The 17395-nt window shown below is 45.5% G+C and overlaps 1 protein-coding gene across 3 annotated transcripts in view; it reads left to right on the plus strand.

The window, feature by feature from the left end:
• PLPP1 (phospholipid phosphatase 1) overlaps window positions 1–17395 on the plus strand; it is a 168507-nt gene that overhangs the window by 59810 nt on the left and 91302 nt on the right. For all 3 annotated transcript variants that reach the window (XM_075932461.1, XM_075932459.1, XM_075932460.1), the window contains one exon: window positions 7990–8270. In XM_075932461.1, the coding sequence (XP_075788576.1) occupies window positions 7990–8270 (281 nt within the window). The remainder of the gene's footprint in view (window positions 1–7989; window positions 8271–17395) is intronic.

Genomic DNA, 17395 nt, shown 5'->3' on the forward strand with positions numbered 1-17395 from the left:
CTCCCCCTCCGGCCCAGTGCACTGGCAGGATAACCGTGCCACCTACACCAAGCCACTGGCTCCAGCACCAGCAGCCTAACCTCGTTTGAGCCATAGAGGACCCTTGGTACAGCCCTGTGTGCTTTCCCTCTGTACGGTGGCCTTTGGCACCATCATCTACACCAGCTCCACCAGTGGATGTGACTTTGTAGCAGCCGATGCCTCCTCCGTCTCGGCACTGAGTCGATGGCCAGGCATCTTCTCCGGCGCTGACCTCTCTTTCTTGCCCCAGAAGTGCCTCAGTACAGCCATTCCAGGTGTCATGGCCTCCGCAGTGGCAGCCTCTGGTGCCGTGTCTGTTCTGGACCCCTGGACTTTCCCGCGCTACCTCTATTTACTCAGATCCTCGGGTTCCACAATCTGCTATCCTCCCTCCCCCCCCTTTGACTTGTTCTCCACTGTTGATCTGTGCCCTCTACAAGCCTTTGCCCAGACCCTCAGGAGACAAGGTAGTAGAATCAACCCCTGAAGTGAGCCAGGAGCAATCGGTGGTCTCTCAGGATCCGAAGCAGCAGCAACAGCAGGAGGCACAGGTGTTGAGGGAGTTCTCTTCCTCATCCTCAAATGAGGCATTGCAGGAGAGCGAGGTCCACACCATCTATGCCATCAGTGGACACAAGATCTCACCAAGACCTTTTAAAATGCCTTGCACAGAGCCTGGGGGTCGAGGCTGAGTGGGTATCAGAGGCTCTTTTCCCCTGTACCAGGAAGCCCTTCTTTTTGGGATTTTTGCACAGAGAAGGGTATTCACTTGGTGTCTTCTTACCTGCCGGGGTCCTAGAACACCCTGGTGGACCAGCAGAGCAGGTCCTTCTTGGGCCATGAATGGTCCTTGAGAGCGGATGTGGCCCTGTGCATCTTCCAGAGGGGTTTTTCCCACCCTGCAACCTACAACAGGAAGTGTCCCCACTTTTGCTCCTTCATGAACCACAGCCTGGGATCTCTGGGGATGCTGTTCTCATTCCCTGATCTTCCAGCCTTTTGTATGCTCCATCGTGGCCACAGCAGCACTGGTTCACAATCCTTCTAAGCCTCTAAGTGGCTGATGGCTCTCCTGCTGTATCCAGACCTGATATCATGGGACAGTAGCAGACTTTGCAACCCAAAACTGCAGTCACTGCACCACATGGCCTGTAAGCTCTATGGATGTCCACTCTAAAATGACAGTGCTTGGAGTGAATTCAAAGGGTTCTGTTGGGGAGCAGGAAGCCTACCAGAGCGACATATTTTGGCAGAGTGGAAGTGCTTTACCATCTGGGTGGGCAAAAGGAGGGAGTCCCCCTGATGGATGCCCCTATCCCCTCTGTCCTCGATAACCTTCTGGACTGTAGGGTGCAGAGACTGTCTGCATCCTTGACCAGGGTATATCTGGCGGCTATCTCCACCTTTCACTTGGCCTCTCAGGGCAAGTCGCTCTTAACAAACCCTATGTTTCACCGTTTGTTGAGGGATCTGGGCAGGCTTCACCTACAAGTTCACTAAGTAGCCCTCCATGAGATCTCAGTTTGGTCCTTACCAAGCTTACCGGTTCCTTCCCCCCCCCCCTCCCCCCCCCCCATTTTGAGTCCCTAGAGATGTGCTTGCTTTTGCACCTATAATGGATGGTATCCTTTCTGGTGGCCATTACATCAGCCAAACGAGTGTCAGAATTTAAGGCTCTAACTTCAGACCGCCCCCCCATACTGTTTTCTTTAAGGATGAGGTCAGGCTTTATCTGTACCCTGCTTTCCTGCCCAAGGTGGTGTCCCATTTTCATGTTAATTGGAATATTTTTTGCTCATGTTTTATCGCAAATCTCATATTTCTGGTAAAGAACAGACTCTACCTGCATTAGATGTACAAAGAGCTTTTTATTTAGACAGGACAAAGCCCTTTCACAAATCCCTCTCCCCTCCAACCTACCCCGTCTAGCTCTTCATCGCAATAGCTGATAGAATGAAGAGCCTCCCTCCTCAGCCCAGCATATCTCATCTTAGATCACCTTTTGTATCTAGGCTTGCTATAATTAGGCAGGTCTACCAGCGCCACCCCTCACAACTCACTCCACTAAGATCTAGACTTCCTCAGCCACCTTCGTTGCTCAGGTACCTATCATGAACATTGGCAGGGCGGCCACCTGGTCTTTTGTTGACATCTTTTGTTAACCAGCTTCAGAGGGCCATCTTCATGTTTTGTTTGTCTTTAAGGTTCTACTAGGCTATATGTTGTTTTTGAAGTTTTTTCTTTTGTTAACCATTATGCTTTAGCGCACCAGGCCAGGGATGATGTGACCCTTGATATGGTAGTACTGTGTTCCCCACCTCAAGACATGCTGCTTTGGGAATCACCTATATGGAGTGGACATGAGCAATCACTCAAAGAAAAATGGTTACTTGCCTCTCATAACTGTTGTTCTTTGAGTTATGTTGCTTATGTCCATTACCAATCCCACCTGCCTCTCCTTCACTGGAGATTTCTGGCAAGAAAGAACTGATGGGTTGGTGGACCAGCAGGGGTATATATGCGCCACTGCAGGGGGCTCCCCTGCCAGCCCAATAGATACCTCTGAGGAGAAAAACCTTCCGACAATCTGAGTACATGTGTGCACACCTGCATGGAATGGACATAAGCAACACATATCAAAGAACAACAGTTATGAGAGGTAAGTAACCATTTTTTCCCCCACATTTGAGGCATTGGAGGATTGATGTCTCCCTTTTCCTAGTTAAGAATATACATCTTAAACCATAAAGTAAAATGTACCACGGCCATGTGTGTTCTCTGAGAGTTTCACTAAAATATAAGAGCTGGGGACAACCACTTCAATTTAAGTAGTAATTTGCCACCCAGTGGTCTGAAACATTCATATAGAGAAACAGAGCTGTAGACCAGGGCTGGGCAAAATACAACCCGCAGGCCGGATCCAGCCCTTGGATGCAGCAGGGAGTCTGAGGCAAGCTCTGTGCCTGCCCTGCCCCTGTACACCAGACAGAAAAGCTGCAAGTGTTTATACCATTTGTCTTTGAACAGCTGAGTGCCCTGGAAGGGAGGGGGAAGAGCTTCACATGCTGTCCTCAGTTCAATCTCATTGGCTGGTTTTCAGCAAAGGGGAGCTATCTGTTTAAAGGACAGGCAGCACACAAAATACCTCCTCTCCCCTCCCCTCCCCAGGCTCTCAGTTATTCAGACACACATGGCCCCTGCCTGAGAAACCTGATGGATAGTTGCCCGCATCCCCTTCTACAGCCCAGTCTCTTACCCTAAGATTCCTTTGCACCCAATCTCCCTCCCCGGACCCTGTACCTCCTCCATCAATATAATGGAAGAGTGCAGTCCATGACCACTTTCCAAATTCTTGGAGTGGCCTCCTCCCACCAAAAACTATTTTCCACCCTTGCTGTAAATTCTGACTTCTGAAGAGTAGAACACCGTCGTTTCCAGTCAGAATTGATTGCAAACAGTAGCTTGTAGAATATCTATAACTTAATTTACACCAAATAAGCAGGATAGTTTTTTTTTTTTTTTCCAAGTCCTGTTACATTGGATATTTTGTTTATACCAAAAGTAAAATTGTGCTTGGTGCAAAAGACTACCATTAGAGTCAGTAGTTAACCTTGGTTATAGTTAATGCTGCCTGCTCAAGAAGTAGTTCAAGGCTTTTAACCATTTTAAAGTAAGGATCATGGGACTCAGTTACTTTTTTTTTTTTTGTTTTGTTTTGTTTTTTTGTTAAATGATGTATTCATAGTGTCTGTGCTCAGTGGAGTAATAGAGGAAAGCTGAAATACTCTAGCTATTTATTCCTCTGTAGAGCATGAGTGTGTTCTTGACAGGCATAAATTAAAAACTGTATATGTATGAGGGTGCTCTAAATTTAAATCTGAAAGGGTACATATGAATATACTAGGGGGCAGTGCCCCCTGCTCGCTATGCTCACCAACCCCCCTTTCTGGGGGGTAGGCAGCCCTGGCTCTCCTCCTGGCCACCAGGGAGGGCCAGGTGCTGGCACCACTCTCCCCACTCCAGGCACCAGAAAGTTGTGCCAGATGGAGGCAGGCCCGGCTCCCTCCCTGTGGCCATCCTGGCGGGGGCAGTTGGGCTGCCCCTCTCCCTTGGGCTGGGACGGGGAAAGGAGCTGGATGCCCAGTCCTCTCCCTCCAGCTGCGAGGGGGCAGGCCGTGTCGCTCCTGTGCACTCCCCTTATCCCAGACCACCGGGAATACAGCGTAGGTACTGCATGCCCCTGCTTCACCCCACCTGAGCCCCTTTGAGGCTCTGTGGCTCCCGCACACTCCCCTCCCCACACCTGAGCCCACGCAGCTGCTGCCCCCTCCCTCCTTGTCCTCTGCCTCAGACAGCGGAGCACACAGCTCAGTTTAAACTCCGGAAGCTGCGAAAGGAACAATCCAGTGCTGTAGGCACCTTGGCCCCATAGCCAGGGCTGGCTGTCCCTCCAGAAGCTGCCACAAGGGTGGGCAGCTGCTGGAGGGACATCCAGCCCTGGCACAGGGGCTGGGGTGCCTCCCAGCTCAGTCGAGGGGCTGGAGTGACCCCCACTTTGGTCCTCTCCCACCCTGCATTGGGTCTCTGCAGCAGGACCTCCTGTCCCTGCCATGGGCCTTGCTGCCAGCCCCTCCCCTGTGTAGTGCATACCCAAATTGAAGCTCCAGGCAGCTTCCCACATGGCAGCTGCTAGGATTACTTCCAGCTCAGGGGCCAGGGTGCCTCCCAGTCTGGTTCAGAGGCTAGATGTCTACCAGTCTGGTGACCCTCCCCCCACAACTGCAGGCCTCTCTCCTGGCCCCCTCGCGCCCCACGATTTTCCACCCTCCTTCCACCCTGAATCCTACCAGCAGCAGATTACCTTCAGTGCTGCCGCTGCTTAGGAGCCCTGAGTTGCCGATCACCCTGCTGGATTAGTGGTGGGAAAGAGGGAGGAAGGGAGGAGATGCGGGACGACTGAGGGGAGAGGGGCTGTGGGACGCAGAGTGATGTGGTGATGTCACTCTGTTGTCCCACAGGAAAAAACTTAAAAAAAATAATATAAATAGAAAGCTTAACATTGTAACTCTTTTTCTGGGTTGATAGGGCTTTTTTTTTAAAAGGCAAAAGTGATTATTTGGTTTAATATGCTACATAACATAGGCTGAAGCATTCGCCCTGCATAAAATGCAGTTTCCTGCATAAAATGCCTAAGTGCAACTGCTACAATTAAAGGATTTTCTGTAATAGAAAGGTCACAGCCACGTTTCCACTTTAAGTAACAGAACTGGAACTTATAGCCAGGTCAGCCATGTTCCAATCCAGCACCTTATCACCTGGGTCTTGCCTGTTGCTCTAGAAGCATGTCTTTTGAGTACAGTACCACTCTGTTCCATGCTTAATGCATGTGCATTTGTGGAAGTTTTTATCGGGTGGTGGGGGAGAAGGGGAATCAGCCCATTGATATAAGAGACGTCTGGCCACTAATAACATCACCATTTCTGAAAATGACTATGAAAATGCTAAACTTGTAAAATATCAGGTTTTTTTCTTATCTATTTTCTGGTGATGTCAGCAGCCATCTTGCTGAAAGGGACTTAAAAAAAATTCACTAATTTATAAGACGGTGAATAGACCTCCCACCAGAGATTTTTTTTTTTAAAGCTGGCATAGCAGTAAATAAGCACTTTTGTTACAAACAAATTATGGTGTCTTGTTTCTCATTAATTTCTCCTCGCTTTGTGTGCACCAAGTATTAAAGGAAGAAATTTGGTTTCAGGGCCCTGCTCTGATTTCTCTATATTGATGTACCCCTATTGTCTTCAGTGGGGCTCTAGTTGTTAGCAGGGTGAGATCAGACTCCCAGCCAGTGGCCACAGTAAGATAGCCTTTACTTATAGTCACTTTTTTGTAGCCACTGCCACTACAGCAGTTCCAGAACTGCTAATTGTATTTTAAATATTTTTTTTATAGGCAATTTATAGTTTTGTGTGAGCAAAACTTTTTCACTGAGAGCTTTCAAAACCCTGGACTAAACTCTGCTCTGTTTTTGCTGCTGTAAAATGAAGTAACTGATACTCACTTACTTACTTTGACACAAAAATCCCCCGTCATGAACCATCCTTCCAGACGAAGATGGAGCTGAGGGTCTGATATGGTACCCATTTAAGTCAATGGAAAGGGTCTTGATTTGACTTTAGGGACATAATTCAAATGGCCATTGAACAGTACTGGCCATTTCTGTACTGGCTCCCTTTGTGACCATTATGATCACAGCAGTAGTTAGCACCTGTGTATTAGGGATGTTGGAGTTGAACCGATTAACTGTTTAACCGATTAGCTGATGCTTACTAGTTAGTGGTATCGGTTAAACTCACTTGGTTCCCGGGGAGTCGGCTTTGCTGCAGCAGGGCAGCGAAGCCTCTTCCTTGGGAGCTGAGTGGGCAAGAGCTCCTACTCCAGGGGAGCACTCCACTACTAGGGAGGTGGCTCCTAGGAGCTGCCAACCCTGATCCCAGGGAGGCTTTGCTGCAGTTTCACTGTAGTACTATAAAGCTAAGTGTTGTACCGCAGAGCCCCCACCACATGTAACCTTGTAGCCAACAAGATTTTTAGTGGTTCCATGGTTACCATATTACACTATTTTTAACATCTCTACTGTCTGAGAGATTGTAGGAAAGAGGTTACTAACTTTTTGTTGTTGTGCCTAAATAACATTTTACATTCGACGAGTTTACAAACTTTTATGTCTTGCTCTGACACAGAGTAAAAACTCAGTTTTGTACACATGGTTGATCATCCATTGCCTTATCTTTTGTAGCTACCTACATCTGTACAAAGTGGATGTAAAATCACAGCAGCAGCATTGTACAGTTATTTTGCACAGGTTTAAACAACGGAGACAGTGGAAAAAGCTATAGAGAAGCCCTCAAGCTCTGTTTGGTTTTTTTTTCTTATTTGTGTCTTCAGAAGTAGGACAATGCCATGGTTTGTTAATTAGAACCATTCCAACTATTTTCAATTATTTCTAAACTGCTTTTTCATGTGTGTATGGAAGGAAAAAAATTGTCAGTTGCCTTAATGGGATGGATTTCTCCCCCCTATCCCCATAGTTGATTGATTCAGATCCTACACTTCTGCTTCTTTCTCCTCAGTGACTATGGACATTAGTTTATATTTATATTAAAATCAATTTTACCCATTTCTCACAAGAGCCTGAAGTGAAGGGAGACAATAGTGAAAGCCTCTTGGCTTTATGAAAACAGAGAGAATAATCTTTGTTCTGCCACTACAATGCCAAAAATAGAAAAAAAAATTCAGAAGTATGAAGCCTTCTCCTCTATTATTTGTATTAAAACGTAATTTCCTAGAGGAAGCCTGTCTTAAAGATTCTGTTTAACAGAGGAATAGGAGGTTCCCATTTTACATAATTGGCCTTTACCACCTTTGGCACCAGTATTCAGATTCAGCCCCTTCAGTTAAGTTCCTGACTTCTGAAAACCATCGTGCTTTTGACACAGATGTTCATTTCCATTAAGAAGAAGGCCAAGAATGAATACAAAGTTTACTTAGAATAAAATATCTCTTGGGAAGGGGGCTACTCATCAGTTTCAGTGTGAAGTAACTGCATGGGAACAGTGTGGTTTTTTTGTTTGTTTTATCTGGGGGGGGGGGGGGGGAAGACTCCAGTGTTTCTACTCACACTATCACCATTACAACTGACTATAAGGCAGGGAATGAGAACAAATTTTCCTGTTTATATGAAATCTATTTAAAATGTCAGCTTGGTTATTGGAATATATACTTCTGAGTGACTCCCAGAAAATCTTTGCTGCTTCCCTCAACAACAGTACAAGATTTAAAACAAGAAATCATACATGTATTAATGTCACTGAGACTTTTGACAGTTGCTGTTGCGGCTTTTTGACTCTGAAGAGACATAGGTGTGTTTCTCCATTTAACTTGTCTTTGTCTCTTTCTGTTTTTCAGATAATCGTAGGAGAAACCTTGTCTGTCTATTATAACTGTTTGCACTCAAATTCATTTGTCAGAAATAACTACATAGCCACTATTTACAAAGCCATTGGGACCTTCATTTTTGGTGCAGCTGCTAGCCAATCCCTGACGGACATTGCCAAGTACTCCATAGGTAGACTGCGACCTCATTTCCTGTCTGTATGCCAGCCTGATTGGGCACAGGTCAACTGCAGTCTAGGTTACATTGAAAACTTCCCATGTCAAGGAGACAAAGCAAAAGTTAATGAGGGAAGGTGAGTAATCTAATGTACTTTGGCCTTGAATGATGTTGTGTTGTGTTGTAAATGAGGGTTTGATGGATTGATTTCTATTACAACATGTTCCAGGAGTCTACTGGACAGGATTTAGTCATCTAATAGACATACAGTGAATCTCAAAGCACATGCTCAGGCACTGGCCTTTCTTTTCTCTCTCCCTCCCCCTCCCCCGCTTTTCCTTAAAAAATAAGTTTGTGGGATTATAAGACATAGGAATGTGATAATCTACACACACACGCACACACAAAATATTCTTGCTGAGGGAATAACAAGCTATCTGAAAGCTATCTTCCCAGGCTTTTCTGGGGCAACTTTAAGGAAGGGAGAAAAATTTGATTCATGTTTAAGATAAAAGAATAAATTACAAAAAGATCATCTATATAAAATATGCAACAGTCAAGAGGATAGTGTTGAGCATTTTGTCTATTATCAAACCCAAATAGCTAGTTTAAACAAACATTTAATACCCAGTAAAATTAAGAGGTGAAAAAGGGAAACTAATTAGCTACAGAAGCAGATGCTCTGTGACATACTTCAAAAGAAACCAGTACTAGTTTCTCTTCCTCCTCTCAGTGGTCTGTAATTTAATACCTGTCTGAAGAATGTCCTCTAACATGACATTATTAGTTAAACGTTGAATATTTAGTTTTAGTTGGAAGTTTTTATTTATTTATTTAAGACTAAAATTTTTTTTGTTATTAAAATTAGGGATGTAAGCGACTAGTCGATTACCTGATAAGCCAAGGTTTATTGGGTAGTTGAGTCACTACTCACCTAGTTGCTTTTTCCCCTCCCTGCCTTTATCAGGCAGGAAGTTGGGGGAGCAGGAGCCAGTGCTGGGGGGGAGCAGGTTTAAAAGCCAGTTCCTCCCACCACCATCTCCAAGGGGGGGAGGGAAGGCAAAAGCACAGCAGAAGACTGGGCACAAGCTGGGACTCAGCTGTCCTGGCTCATGCCTGGTCCCGCGTTGCGCCTCTGCCTTTTAAACGTAGTAAGAGCTGCCTGGCTTTTCTGCAGTTTCTCCCTTATCGACTAATCGAGTGGTTTGGTGGAAATTCCATCCACTAATCAAATAACTGATTAAACACAATTTAACTTCCTTTATTAAAATTTTGGCTGTAACTCCTGGCAAGTCCTTTTTGTTCAATGTAATTGGAATGCTTGCATTCAGGGAACTTCACCAACTGACTTCCCTACAAAACAAGACCCTGGGAAGTTAAATCTGTGGAAAAAATTCTCCCTATTAAAGAACATCTACATCTCTTTAGTTCCATTATTCCACTTCTGTATTAGCCAGCTCTGCACAAAATCTCAGTCCCTTTCAGAGCAATAGTATCCATAGTAACCTCTTATTGCCAAGAGAAAATATAATGACTTGAATACATTTGGGGCCAGATTCTTTCCTTTGATGCATGCATGGCCTCCATTAAAGTCAGTGGAAGCTATAAATACATTACATACGTTAGCCAATAGAACTTGGCCCCTGACGTGGAAAATTGTTAGTTTATTTTGTTTGTAATACATACTCTGTAGATAAACTGCATCTTACTCTGAGTGAGTTGTGGAACAAATGACATTTTTTTGGCTTTCTATTTGGGGCTGCTTTTTTCTGATTGATTATATTGTAGCTGAAGACCGCTTTTGTTCAGTTAGCTTGAACTCATTCAAACTGATAGGATTTTCATGGGAATAGGGTTTTCTTAAAACTCTGGAAAAGTCATCTAGACAGTACTCCTGGAGAAGAAGCCAATGCATTATACAAAGAACTCTGACTTAGTTGAACAGGCTTAAGTAGCAGGAATAATTTAGAGAAGTTGCTTTTTTTTCTTGGATTTTTTTATACCCGGGGGGGTGGGTGGGTGTGTGTGTGTGTGTGTGTGTGTGTGTGTGTGTGTGTGTGTATTTGTACTTGTTACGAAGGTCAGTAAAACTGAGGAAAAGAAGTATCCTGAGGTAAACAGGAGCAGAGGCAAGATATTGGCAGTATGGTAACTTGTCAGCTTTGCTTGAGTTTAATACAAAATAAAAACATTTACAACATCCAGAAACTAACTCTGAAGTTCAGGTCAGCAAAGGAGGGTAAGTGATAATATATGTGTAGTACTGTTTTGTATTTTATATGATGTGTCGGCTGTGCAAGCTCATTTTGGGTCTATACCCGTTGTGTCCTTCATAGCGATTTGTATCAATATTTGTTGTATTTGACCATTGTTGCACAATTATTTGCTACATATGGCACTTATTTTTGTTGTTGTACTTCTACATAGAGAACTAGAGGGGTTTGTTTGAAACTTAGACTTAGAACTCTGTCTTAAACAGGGAAGTGAAAAATCTGCAAAGACAGCTTATTGAAGAAGAATGAACTGAGGGTTTAGTTGCATTCAGCACAGAATCAGGGTCTAAATGCAGCTCTGACATTTAACTCCATTGATTTCTTCAGTATGATTTGCTTAGATCCAGGGTGGGAAACCTTAGTTCTGGGGGCCGGATGCAGCCCCTGGCTTGCCTGGATCTGGCTCCCGAGGCTTAGGGCTCCCCCCCAGAATTGGGGAGCCCATGCTGGTGTGCCAATTTCCTCTGACTGATTTTCTGTGGGTCAGCAGCCCCGACCCAAAAAAGGTTCCCTAACCCTGGCTTAGACAGTGGCTGAACTGACCTCTCCTTTGAGAAATTGCATTTGCGTGGGGAGGTGTGCTTGTTTCTCCTTCAGTTTTCTCAAACTGTCTTGACTGACATCTTCATGGGGTGGGCGTGGGAAGAAATGTTTGCATTGCATGAAAGCCCTGATAATCCAGTTTTTGTGTGTCTTGGAGTTGGATGGATGGTCTAGAGGTTATTGCACTAGCTTAAGATTTAGGAAACTCTAATTCAGGTCCATGTTCTGGTTGTGTACAGGCAGTCCCCGAGTTACGTGGATCCGACTTATGTTGGATCCGCAGTTACGAATGGGGCTTTTCTTGCCCTGGAGGATGGGAGCAGCAGGATGCCCAGATGCGCAATGGTCCTCCCGCCCGCGTCCTCCGGGGCGACAAAAGCTGCTCCGCGTCTCCCTGGTCTGCTGGGGGGGGGGGGGCCCTCCCTGGTCTGCTGGGGGGGGGAAGCCCCTCCCCGGTCTGCTGGGGGGGGGAACCCCCCCCAGCAGACCAGGGAGATGCGGAGCAAAGACGCGGAGCACGCGGGCAGCGGGACAGCCCAGAAGTGCCGCGGCTGTCCCGCGGCCAGCGTCCTCCGAGGCTTTGCTCCCCGTCTCCCTGGTCTGCTGGAGGGAGGCCACCCCAGCAGACCAGGGAGACGCGAAACAAAGCCGCAGAGGATGCGGGCGGGACCGCGGTGCGTCTCGGCGGTCCCGCCACCCGCATTTCCCTGGTCTGCTGAGGGGGGGGGGGGGGGGGGGCGTGCAGCTAGTGCGTCCCTCCCCCCCCAGCAGACCAGGCTTTTGTCGCCGATGACTGGGGTAGAGCAGCTGGGGCGCTGCCGGGTTGGTCCCGCAGCGCCGCTCCTCAGCGCTACTGTACCAACCCAGCAGCACCAGCTGCTCTGCCCCAGGCGTCCCCAAGTCAGCCGCTGCTGAAACAGACCAGCGGCTGACTACAGGAAGCCCGAGGCAGAGTTGCTCTTCCCTGGGCTTCCTGGAATCAGCCGTTGATCAGTTTCAGCAGCGGCTGACTTGGGGACACCTGGGGTAGAGCAGCTGGGGTGCTGCTGGGTTGGTCCCCCCAGCGCTGAGGTGCTGCGCTGTGGGGACCTACCCAGCAGCGGCCCAGCTGCTCTGTCCCAGGCGTCCAAATTCAGCCACTGTTGAAACTGATCTGTGGCTGATTCCAGGAAGCCCAGGGCAGAGCAACTCTGCCTCGGGCTTCCTGTAGTCAGCCGCTGGTGAGTTTCAGCAGCGGCTGAATCTGGACGCCAGTTCCGACTTACATACAAATTCAACTTAAGAACAAACCTACAGTCCCTATCTTGTACGTAACCCGGGGACTGCCTGTACTGGGGTTGTAGACATAGATCTTGTTACAGTAACTGAGTTAGGTCACTAGGGGTTAGCCCAGCTGGTTTGGGCTGGTTCTAGTTAGTTCGGTGCTATAAAACAAATGGACACTTGCAACTGCTTAAGCCGGGGTGTCCAACTTTTTTCAAAGAGGGCCAGATTTGATGAAGTGAACATGCGTGAGGGCCGACCATTTTGCCTGACATTCTTTGAACCATTAAAATTAAATGCAAATTAACTATTTTATGCAAAGTTGATTGCAAATGGCATACTTTTCATTTCGGCACATGGATAACAAATCTAAACAGGTGTTAAATCACTCTGCCTTTCATATCTGAAGGCCAAATGAAAAAAAAATCCAGGAAGCTGAAATATATGTCAGGAACATTGTAAAGTACATTACATATTATTGGTAATAAAGGTTGTCTGTCAACTTTTAAGTTCAAAAAATATGAACAGGAACATAACACCAAGTCTACATGTTGTGTCCAAATATATTTTATAACTGATTTAGACCAATTGACATTAACTGAGATTTTACAATGTATTCATCTCAATACATATGGATTCGTTGGTAGATATTGCCAAATTACCTGTGGGGCCGTATTAAACCGGAACACGGGCCGCAATTGGTCCGCGGGCCGGACTTCGGACATGCCTGGCTTAAGCTCTCTGTTTCCAGTGATTTCTTTCTAAACTGTGGCACTCCAACGATATAACAAAGTGGCGATGAGAGTGGGATACCTGTGCTGCCCCCAGCAACAGAAGTAGAAGTCAGTGTAAGCAAACAAATCTTTTTGCTGTTCTGAAAGGTTGGGGTGAGAACTGACTGCTACACTAAGATCAGTGGAGCCCAGACGCTGCAAAATAAAATTAAAAAGAAAGAAGGGAGTTGCAGCAACCATGGCTACACTTACAGGGCCACTGGGATCTTTTGAGGAGACCGTATAGAGTAATGGCATGTATATACTGAGTGTTTTGAACTTTTGTTAATTGTAAATGACATTAAGGAAGAAAAGAAGGTGCCAGTATGCTTAAGTGTTGTAGGGGCTAAGACCTCCTCTCTGCTATGCAATTTGCTGCTCCATGTTAAACCAGAGACCAAATTTTATAGTGACATTGTGGAAATCCTGGTGTCACATTATGCCCTAAAGCCATTGGTAATTGCAGAAGGGTATAGGTTCCATAAACAAGACCAAAAAGAAGTGAAACAGTTGTACAATTTGTAGCAAATTTGAAAACACTTGCAGAAAAATGTGAATTTAAGGAAATGTTAAATGATGTGACGGGTTAGTGTGTGACCTGCACAGTGAAGCTTTACAGATGCATCTATTAACAGAAGCTTAACTCACCCTACAGAAGGCTGTTGATATTGCGGTCTCCATGGAACTTGCCACCCGGGAGGCGCAATAACTTGGAGTACTCGATTGAGTGCATATAGTGTCCCAAGAACCTACCCACAAAACAGTAGGGAGCTAGGAATGTTACTGCTGTGGTAAGTCGGGTCACCATGCATCAGAATGCTAGTGTAAGGACCTAATGTGTTGACCGTATAGGGGAAAAAGGACACATTGAGTGTGCCTACAAACGAAAGAAAAAAAATGCCTGTGGTGTGGTGGACCAAAAGGGAAAACCTGCATGCCATCGAGCAGATTCATGATGATCAAGGTGACATCCCATCTGAAGAAGTGCCCTACTATGTTTTGTCTTTAGCAGGGGTCTCCCATGAATACTGGGTAACCCCATTGTTCCAACCTGTACGCATGGAAGTGGACACTGGTGCAGCAGTTTTGTTGATCTCAGACACTGTGTATAAGGAAAAACTAAAACATCTTCTGCTTAAGGCAACAAAGATCATTCTGAAGACTTATTCAGGAGAAGCAGTACCCCTATTGGGCACTATTGATGTTAAGTTGGAGCTCAGTGAACAGACTGCTGAATTGCCATTCTTTTTGGTAAAAGGCAATTACCCAGTGTTAATGGGTAGATTGTGCCTTAGGAAGATCCAGCTGAACTGGGAAGAAGTGCACTGGATGACTAAAGACCGATACGTTAAAGAAACATGCTGCTGTTTTTGGAGACTATCTGGGAAGTATGAGGGGAATCACTGTGAAACTGAACATTAAACCTCGCAGCCAACCAAAATATCTGAAGGCCAGAACTGTGCCATATGCCATCAGGCCAAAAGTTGAAGCAGACCTGGAGCACCTAGTCAAAAATGGAGTCCTAATACTAATTACCCATAGCCCATGGGCAACTCCGATAGTTCCAATATTGAAGAAAGATGGAACCATTTGGATTTGTAGAGCTTTTAAGGTCACTGTTAACCCAATGTTGTGTGCAGAGCAATACCCTCTTTCCCACATCAGTGACCTCTTTGCACTCTTGGCTAGGCGACATCAATCTTACTGAGCTTTTCTATCAAACATATTTACAGATCTTGTGTGGCTTGTCAGGAGTCCAGTGCTATCTTGATGACATCCTGGTCCTGGGTAGGAATGAGGAGGATCATCTTAAGAACTTAGAGACTACCCTACAAAGACTGGAAGAGTATGGCATACAAGTTCACAAAGACAAGTTTACATTCTTTCAGTCCTCTGTTTGAATATTTGCGACACATCATTGATGCTACCAGCCTTCGTAAGTCCCCTTCAAAAGTTAAGGCTATTGTTGAGGCTCCGCCCCCTCAAAATGTTAGTCAGTTTCGCTCATTTCTAGGACTATTGAATTATTATGGAAAGTTTATTTCACAGTTAACCACACTGTTAAAACCGCTTCACAAGCTCCTGAGACGGAACAAGACCTGGAAGTGGACTGAAGCTTGTGATGTTGCATTTTACAAGGCTAAATGTGCATTGCCAAACTCGGAGGCCCTGATGCATTTTGATCCATCGTTACCTTTACAGTTGGCCGGCGACGCCCCCCCACGTGGAGTGGGAGTGGTCTTGTTGCACATTATGCCTTTGGAAGAAGAGAAACCAATTGCTTTTGCTTCATGCATCTTAAGCAAGGCTGAAACTAACTATGCACAAATCGAGCGTGAATCGTTTCTGGACTTTGAAAATTTCACTAGTACCTGTTTGACTGGAAGTTTACACTTCTCACTGACCATTGACCTCTGATGGCAATTTTTGGTCCACACACTAGCAGGCCTTCATTGGCAGCTAGTCATGTGCAGTGATGGTAATTGTGGCTTTCAGGACATATATTTGAGATCAGATATTGTAAATTCACTCTGCACGGCAATGCAGACGGTCTCTCTAGGCTGTCTTTGCCAGTCAAACATCAAGATAGTGGCCAGAAGGAAATCTTCTTCTACTTTAGACAGGTAGAGAACATGGCCATTACTGCTGCTCAAGTTGAGAGCAACTTGTGTTGACCCAGTACTGTCCCAAGTTATGGACCTAGTGATGCATGGAACATCTGTACAGGTCTCTCAGGTCTCACCTGACCTTATTTCCTACATGTTCAGGAGGACCGAGTTATTAATCCATTCTGTGTGCTTGTTGTAGGGAATGAATGTCATTATTCCAAAGCTACTGAGACAACAGAAGTTAAACAGCTGCATTCAGGTTGCTGTGGAATGGTGCGCATGAAAGAAATAGCACAACGCTATTTTCTTAGACTGTACCATTGAAGAGAAGGCAAGAGCTTGTACTTCATTGCCAGGGTGTGAGGAATGCATTGCAGTAGGCACTTCTGTGCCCATGGGACTGGCCTGAAAAGCCATGGCAACATTCATATTGATTTTGCTGGTCCATTTGAAGGTAGCTTGTTCTTGGTGGTGATAGATGTCCATTCCCAATGGTCAGAAGTCTCTCTAATGATGTCCACTACTGTTGAGAGTACTATCCAAAAATTATGGGGAATCTTTTGTCATTTTGGTCTTTCAGAACAACTTGTGAGTGACAATGGTCCACAGTTTGTGTCTCGGGAGTTTGGAAATGTTATGAAAACAAATGGGATTCATCACATCACTTCAGCACTGTATCGCCCATCCACAAATGGATTGGCTGAAAGGTTTGTTCAGACAACTAAACAAGCTTTGAAATTGGCTAGAGGATATTGATTCATGCACAAATGCCTGGACAGCCTCTTACTATCCTACAGAAATACACTTCATGTTACAACCAAGGTCCAAGCTTTTCTAATGATGGGATGTCAGCTGCACCCTTGCTTTGATCTGCTGAAACCTTCTGAACCGTGACAAATTGTGCAACATCAATAACAAAATCAAATCATCAGGCTTGCATCCAGTGCAAAAGACCTAACCTTTAGTCCTGGGGAGCTGGTTTTTGCTCAGAACTATGCTTTTGGAGCTAAATGGGTCACTGCTACTGTCATTGCTCAAACAGAACTGCAGAGGATCTCATCTAGCAGTGCCATGTAGATGAGTTATTGCCATGTTATGCCTGCATCCAAGACACATCTCCTCCAATTGAGATGCCTGACCTCATCACTGCCAGTGAGCTACTGCATCAAGAAACACCTGTTCCTGACTTTTCTTCTCCATCAATGCCTGCGGTGAACATAAACCCCCTCCCTGAACAGGCTGATCTGACAACCTCATCTGTTTACGCTTCAAGTTCCCAACCCATTGTCAGGCCTGCAACCGTAACACCTTCAGGTGCCAGACATTTGCTGTAATCCACCTAGAGAAAGAAGGCTTCCTCAACGGCTGAACCTTTAGTTAAGGTTAACCCACAGATGGGGCAAAATAATCTCCGGGGTTAGCTGGGAACTTGAGGCAGACTACCCTTCTTCCCTAGTTTAGTGTTGGCTTTATTAAAATAACATTCTTATTAAGGGGGAAGGAATATTTTGTGTATTAGGGTTGTAGATACAGGTCTTGTTATTTTAGGAACTGAGATGGGTCACTGGGGATCAGCTCAGCTGGATTGGGCTGGTTCTACTTAGTTCTATGTTATGAAATAAATGGACACTTGCAATGGCTAAAGCTCTCTATTTTCAGTGATTTTTCTAAACTGTGGAACTCCAGTGATATAACTGAAGTTATATGCCTTGAAGTTTCTCTGTGAACTTGGCTTCTCTGTACCTCCATTTCCCCATCTGTAAAATGGAGATAATAGCATTTCCTTACTTTACAGGAGTG

The sequence above is a fragment of the Pelodiscus sinensis genome, chromosome 6, assembly GCF_049634645.1.
Source record: "Pelodiscus sinensis isolate JC-2024 chromosome 6, ASM4963464v1, whole genome shotgun sequence".
Taxonomy (NCBI): domain Eukaryota; kingdom Metazoa; phylum Chordata; order Testudines; family Trionychidae; genus Pelodiscus; species Pelodiscus sinensis.